The 7,691-nt window shown below is 38.6% G+C and overlaps 1 protein-coding gene across 1 annotated transcript; it reads right to left on the bottom strand.

Annotated features, from left to right (window-relative positions):
• Nucleotides 1-5,213: 5,213 nt before the first annotated feature.
• Nucleotides 5,214-7,233, bottom strand: LOC122062590 (CBL-interacting serine/threonine-protein kinase 5-like). The gene has a single exon (XM_042626219.1). The coding sequence runs from the start codon at nt 6,859-6,861 to the stop codon at nt 5,434-5,436; it is 1,428 nt and encodes a 475-aa protein (XP_042482153.1). The 5' UTR covers nt 6,862-7,233; the 3' UTR covers nt 5,214-5,433.
• Between the last annotated feature and the right edge of the window lie 458 nt (nt 7,234-7,691).

Raw genomic sequence — 7,691 nt, 5'->3', positions numbered from 1 at the left:
CTTTGGTATCTTCATAGTTGGTGTATTCTTTAATTCTCGAGTAGACAAAAAGTTTAATCCTGGTTATTAGTTTTTATAAGATTGCAGATGGTGTTTAATGTTCCTTTACAGCCAGACAGTGATGGACTATGTTTAAGGAAGTAGATCTCTGCAAGTGCACATGATTAGGTGGATCCTTACTTTTTCGTATGATAAATGTGTAGTCCTTTTGCAGGTGGATTGCAATTTTGTGATCCCGTGGAACTCTGTGGGCTTGTGTGGGATCCGGCTCCTCTACGGCTTGGTGTTGTGTGCGGCTCATTTTCAACTGCTGGTAGCACTTGGACGTGCGCACCCAGGGGCTCCCATCCATCGAATGTGCGTTGCACACTGTACCACCCCATAGAGGAGCTCCATGCACTTGTGTGTGCCTATTGGGAAATTTGATATATATATCTTGGGATTGAGTTCTCTGTCCAGACTCCAGAGCCTGTGCCGGTGCTCCCTGAGTCTCTCTCTCCTCCCCCAACAGGGGACAGGGATGTCATCATGGGAAAGAGAGAAAGAGACACAGGAAGGTGCTTGGTAGGCCATTCTTCCAGATAGAAAACATTATCTCATGCCCATTGGGGTGGTGTGACCTTACGATTGGACTTTGTGTCATTATTAACTCTCATCATTTATTATATGGTGTTAAAAATACTGGTTCGCGATGATAATCAAAGGGTCAGATGTCCATGGTGGTGAAGGGAAACTGGTTAATAAATCGCAGGAACAAATTGTATTTTTCTTTTCTTGATATTTATGATCAGATGTCTTGGAGAGATGCTGAGAGCTGCACAACGTATCCCTAATTTCTGCCAGTATTTTTCTGTTTGGCAACCAAGTGATGAGAAAAACTAAGAATGCTGGTTAAATAAACCGCTCGCATAAATCATTACCATGGGATTCAAACCTCAAGTCATATCCCCTCCTGATTTTGTGGGTCACGCCATTGAGGCACTAACTCTAATAAGGCCCTGTTCGTTTAGAAGGGAAAAAATGATGGAAAACTTGTGAGGGTAGATTTCAAGTATTATGAGTTGTGTTGATAAGAAAAGAGAAGGGAATTAAATAATGGAATAAGTACATTTTAGTGAGGTGATATTTTATGGGAAAAAAAAGGAAATGGAGGCCGTTGAGAATTTATAGGAGAAGAAAAAAAGAAGAGGAGTGAGACAAGTTTTGATTGTCATTGCTTCTGTAACAGTGCACAACTTTATTAGAAAGCAATAGGCAGCACTAGATTAACTTTTTCAAAAAGCATAGAGGAGAGTTTCGACTATGAATGTGAAATTGCAATAGTGACGATGATGAGTCATGAAAATTGCAAATATGGTAGGTGCAACAACGATGCGAAGCATATTGAAGACAAATTGCCAATAAGATTTGAGAAGCTTATCAAGTCTTATATTTATTTTTCATTTAACTATTTAATATGGTTTTATTAAACGATTCTTATTGGTCTTAGACTCCGCCCCCCCCCCCCCCCCCCCAACAAATTCAAAGAGAAGTGGGAGTGGGAAGTGGGGATTGGAGGGATTAGGATGGTCTGGGAATCCTTTGTTGAAATATGCTATGGATGAATTTTCTAAAATTAATATCTTTAATAAAAATTTTAGGATTAGAGAAATATATTCTGCACATATGCCTAGCCAACTTATTTCTCATTCCCATAAAAACTAATTTTCATTGTATATTCTATTATGTGTAGTAGTAGTAAATGAACAATTATTATTTTTGGCCTATAATTTATCCTCATAAATAGATTATAAATATAATTAAAAACGATATCAAAGATGACCTAAGTCTCTGCAATACCATTCATAATCCCCCCCACTCCACACTCCCCACCTTTCCCTTTAAAAAAAAAAAAAAAAAACAGTGACACTAGAGCTAATTTTGGTGTCAAGAATGAAACAAACTCTAGGGAAACTATAGATTGATAGGAAGGAGAATGGGCTTCATCAGGCTACATCAAAGCTGGGACTAGAAGATACTGAGAAAGACATCTTTATAATAACTGCTGAAGGATCCCTTTCCATCAGCTAAATGAGGAAAATGAAAAAGCATGACCTAATTCTTGGACAGTGTCTCCACTTCTCTACATTCAGTAGCATTTGGTATAATGGTGGGTAGAAGTTGAGTGAAAGACAAAAATCTTCCTATATGTCAATCTTGACAGGGAATCTGTTTCTCACTATATTGTTGTGGTGGCCTTTCTTGTTTTTAACCGTCAGATTTTGGAGAAGGGGGAGAGGGAAGGGGTTACAGTGTTCTTCTTAGTTCATCCCTTTTTTGGCTAATTTAGTTATTGTTTATGTTCTTATGATTTGACACTGAAATTGTCTTTAGCATTTTCAATCAAGCCTAAATAACTACCATTAGCACCATATCGAGCTTAATTAACAGAAACAATTAAGTCCAAGCACCACCTAGCCAACCATGATGATATAGATAAAAGAATTAAATCCCCAAAAATATCTAGTTAAAACCATATAAACTATTTTAGGTTAAAGGTCTTTCAACTCCACCTAAGTAAATAGGTCCTATCAACCATGGATGCAATGCTCAATTCACTCATTTTCAGATTTGCCACCTCAAAGGCTCAAACCAAGCCTTAGGCTACGTTTGGTATCGTTTCGGAAAAATGTTTTTGGAACAAAAAAACGGAATAAAGCGTTATGGTGTGTGTGTGTGTTCTTTTGAAAAAAAAAAATACTGAAAACGAGAATTGACTAAACAACAAAAGGTAGCTCCATCATTTCAGTTTTGTTCCAAAAAAAAAAAAAAATGGCATTTTGACACAGAAACTAAAATTTCCGTTTTCGATACAAAACATTGTTTCTGAAGAAAAAAAAAATAAACACAACCTTAAAGTAGAAATTGACCTCCTAGTGCCTACTCTTCAAGCAAAAACTGCAAGCCAACGCTAGGCACTGGATACACTTGCATCATATTTACTTAAATAACAATCGAATGTGATATTTTTGAAAATCACAAAGACAAACTTAGGCCATTTATCATCGTTCTCACTCAGAGTTGGGAAAATGTATAGTAATATATCTAGAGTACTGGTACACATGCATAAATATACACATGATATGTGCCAATAAGAAAAAGTGATATTTGATTGAATTTTATTCTGAAATTTGACGTGTGGCTAATTTAAACCATGTCCTCTCTATCCAACAATATCGTTGAATAGATAGTTTATGATATCAGAAAAAATAATAAACCTTTGTAAAAAAATAAAAATTTTTGGTATTTAATTATTACATATCTGATAAATAATTTGCCCCATATTACTTTACGCCATATGTGCTATGTTGATCTCCAAACCATCTATGCAATGTTGTTGTCACTCTGCTCTTCAAAGTTTCACTTCATAACTTATTTCATTATTCGCAAATGAGTGGATTAATGGGAGAAGAGCCTAATGTTGCATTTGGTATGTATTATTGGAATGTATTCTAGGTCGATAAAGCATTACAAGAAATTATACCAAACATGGCCTTAGCCTTCCTCCACTCATGATCTTAAACATTTGGACCATTATTTGTTTAACATATATTTGTCATCTAATTTTCTCACCTCAATATTTTGTGAGTCTCGGACACCCTACTACGTAAAGATCTCAACTTTAAATCATGGTTAAAGAGAATAAACTATACAAATATACTTTGAAAGTGTATTATATAGTGGAGTTTTTGAAATTAAGGCTACATTTGAACGAGTACTTGGGACGCGTTATCTACCTAGAATGCATTCAAAGAAATTATACCAAACACAGCCAAAACCTCTGATCTCTTATTTTAGGGGCAACTTACTCCATTTAATTGAACGTCATAAACTTATTCCAGTCGCATGGAGTGTCACATCTTTAATGTGATCTTGATCCATTAGTGAACCCAATGTCCATAACTTCTAGTTCTAGATTGAGTTTTTTATTTCGTAGGTATTCTCATATGTGTGTTGTCTACGGAAAAATATTCTCTCCAATTATTGGGCTGCCCAATTATCCATCCGATTGCAGGGTAGACATGGGGATGTGTTCACATATTAGGATGTGCATCCAAGTCCTCCAAGCCATTGGATAACTAATTGAACTCTAATTGGGCGGACCATCGGATATCATTTTATCTAAAGGCACTGCTACCATCTGTACCATAAACCTGCTCTCAGACACATACAAACGCTGGAGCCACACTAAGCTACATTTGGATACAGCTTCTTATACCTTAGCACTAGGATTTTGAAGGAGGTTACAGATTGCAGATTTAACATCTATAGCTCAGGTGGATTACAAAAATCAAGTTTATTCTTCCCCTGCCTCCTTAAAGACCATTACAGTTTCCTCAAACATTGCCTGAAGCCAACTATGTTCCAGAAAACACAATCAGAAGCTTAACCTCATGAACCCTTATAAACCAAATTCTAATTAAACTAGTCAAAATTACTTTAATTACTTCAATTGATACTTTTACCCATCTGGGTTCTCTGCAAACACCATTTGTTCTATAGCCAAGAGAGATGAAAGTCTCTGGAGTGCCCAAAAGCACCTTAATCAAATTGAATTCTCAACGAAATTAGCTCATGCCCACTGATCAAGCTTGTTCTTCCCCTGCCCCCTGAAAGATTGAATCCAACTATATCCAGAAACCAGGATCAATAGCTTAACCTCATGAGCCTAATAAACCCTCTTCTAATTAAACTAGTCCAAATACTTTACCCTCTTCAATTGATGGTTTCGCACATCTGGGTTCTCTGGAAACACCATTTCTAGCCAAGTGCTATGCTTGTAGTCTCCTCTGGATTGGCCACATGCTATTGAGTCTATTCTAAATCACATCAGCTCATCCCCTTCTATGTATGACATTTGTAATGCTTTTAATGGAAAATTTTGAACTTCAAAGATGTCACAATCAGTGGAAATATTATATTTCTTATCCAATTGTACCATCTCCATGGAGTGGTTAAGGTCAACAGTATACTCCCCACACGCTTTGTATCTCCTCCACAAAGCTCCACAACCACAAAAGCCACAAATCCCAATCACCATTCACCACATCCAATGGATAACAAAAAGAAAAAGAAGTACAGAGCTACGTAGAAGAAAACAACCTTTTTTTCACTCTAATTTATAGAACACAATCATCCTTTGTTTTTGTCTGTTCCATTTCCAAGGTCCAAAATGCACACCCATAACTGTATATTTCAATTTCTACTAAATCAAGATCCACAACATTCTATTTACAAAGTCAAAACTCAGAAAAAAAAACCAAAAAAAAATTATGGATGACAAAATGAAAAGGAAACAAGGAAAAAAAAAAAAAAAAAAAAGGAAACAAGGAAAAAGAAAGTGGAAAATTTGAGAACCCTAAACAGGTTTAGGGCTTAGTGTTTGATTATTGTTTAGTTAATCTCCTGCTGCTGATGTAATTGTAACTGTTGAAGTTGATGTGGTTGATCCTTGTTGTTGCAGTTGTAGTTATCACCTTGCCAGCTCCAAACTATGTCTTTGAGTGCAGGCCTAACATCTTCCTGGCAGAACTTTGCATACTCAAGTGAGTCTCCGGCCGACTTTGACAACTCAACAATGGCCACACCAGGAGCCACTTCGAACACCTCCGCCGTCACTGAAAGTTTCCCTTTACGCCCTTCCTCCACACCCTGCATTTTCATCTTGAAATCCTTTACCTTCGTTATCTGAAACTTCAACCCTTTCACCACCGTTTCCAGTTTCGCCATGATCGAAGAAGCAGAGGATTTGGACGTAAACATCGACCCCGCTTTCCTTTTATTCTCAAACATGCTCGACAGATCAAACCCAGATGCCATCGATGATATAAACTCGAAAGCATTGAAGAATTTCGGAGAAGGCTTCAGGGGAGGCTTAATAATGGCCCCCTCCTCCGTCGGCGACGGCGGAGGAGATTTCTCGGGCGATAGTTCTTCAGTAGAGATCGGGATCGGACGGGTAAACCCTTTCTTGAACCAGGGTGTTCGCATTATCTCCGGAATCGTGATCCGCTTGTCTGGATCTGCAACCAGTAGCTTTGAGATCAACCGCTTGGTATCAGTGGAGAACCATGGAGGGAACTCGTACTCTGCTCTGAACACCTTTCGATACATCTTCATTATATTTTCGTCCTGAAAAGGGAGGAATCCGGCGAGGAGGACATAAAGAATGACTCCACAAGACCAGATATCAGCCTTGGATCCATCGTAGCCTCTCTTCCTCAAGACCTCTGGAGCAACATAAGCAGGGGTTCCACACTGTGTGTGAAGCATACCATCGTGACGGAGCTGCTCTGGTAACGCAGAAAGCCCAAAATCAGAGACCTTGAGGTTCTCGCTTTCATCGAGGAGGAGATTTTCTGGCTTAAGATCACGATGAGAGACACCTCTGCTATGGCAATAATCGATAACACTAATCAATTGCTGAAAGTACTTACGAGCGATGTCTTCTTTAACTTTCCCCTTTGCGACTTTTGCAAAAAGCTCTCCACCTCGAACGTATTCCATGACGACGAATATCTTACCTTTGGTAGCCATGACTTCTTTGAGCTCCACAACGTTTGGATGCCGGACCAGACCCATAACAGAGATCTCACGCTTGATCTGCTCCATTAGACCTTCTTTCTTCACCTGATCTTTATTGAGTACTTTAATGGCGACGCTCTCCCCTGTTTTGAGTTGCTTACCAAAGAAGACCTTGGCGAAAGTACCTTGTCCTAATACCCTCCCCATCTCATACTTTCCGAACAAAATATTCCTCGTTGCCTCGCTCGTCTGCCGGCCAAACTCTGGTTTCTTCTCTTGCTGCTCCTCCATGACCATCAATGACCGGATTCCCAGAACCAAAAGAGCAGAAATCAACAATAAAGAGAATAAAAAGAAATGGGTTTTTTCACATTAGGGTAAGGAATCCATGAAAGGATTGCAGTGATGCAGATAGCCATGACTGCTCAATTGGGTTTAGATGAAAAAGAAAGAAAAAGATCAAACAGAAGGAGAAAGAAAAAATAAAGATTGGGGTGAAATTTTAAGAGGCTATTAAAGGGGGGTGGTGATCAGTGGGGAGGAAAGGTAGAAGAAGAAGAAGATGAAGAAGAAATGAAGGTTTTGGTGTCGCCATTGGAGCACCTGGTTTTCCTTTCTTTCGCTATTTTTCTTCTATTTTATGGGTGGAGCGGCCATGGCTGCACACACACAACTAGAAACTTGGCATGACGGAACAATATCAGAGTCATTTATTTATTCAATTTTCAAAAATTAACTGCCAATAATAATCCGACAGGTGTTTATTCTCTGATTCGACTTCCCTGATTATTTGATGTTGATTAAGTGTAGCACTCTAATTGGATAGTCCATGAGATACTTGGTTTCAAAGCGTTGGATTGGGATCACAGTTTCATCTCCTTATAAGAAGGAAAATGGATTGTGGGTTCGAGGAAAGGCCCATGATGCAACATAGTTGAAGATTTTTTGTTTTTATTGTTTCTAGAGATTCTATGAAGGCACCGGCGTCTGTCGCCGTGGAAGGTCAACCCAACTAAGTCATGCTCCCTATGTCCATGTGGGCCCGTTGAATGGTGATCTCAGATTTGAAACTTTCACTGAAATCTAACGGTAACCAATGCTCTTCAGCCTCAGATTTGATATATTTT

Source organism: Macadamia integrifolia, unplaced genomic scaffold (assembly GCF_013358625.1).
Source record: "Macadamia integrifolia cultivar HAES 741 unplaced genomic scaffold, SCU_Mint_v3 scaffold108, whole genome shotgun sequence".
Classification (NCBI taxonomy): Eukaryota; Viridiplantae; Streptophyta; class Magnoliopsida; order Proteales; family Proteaceae; genus Macadamia; species Macadamia integrifolia.
The sequence above is the reverse complement of the archived record's forward strand: the minus strand, read 5'-3'. Positions and strand labels throughout refer to the sequence as shown.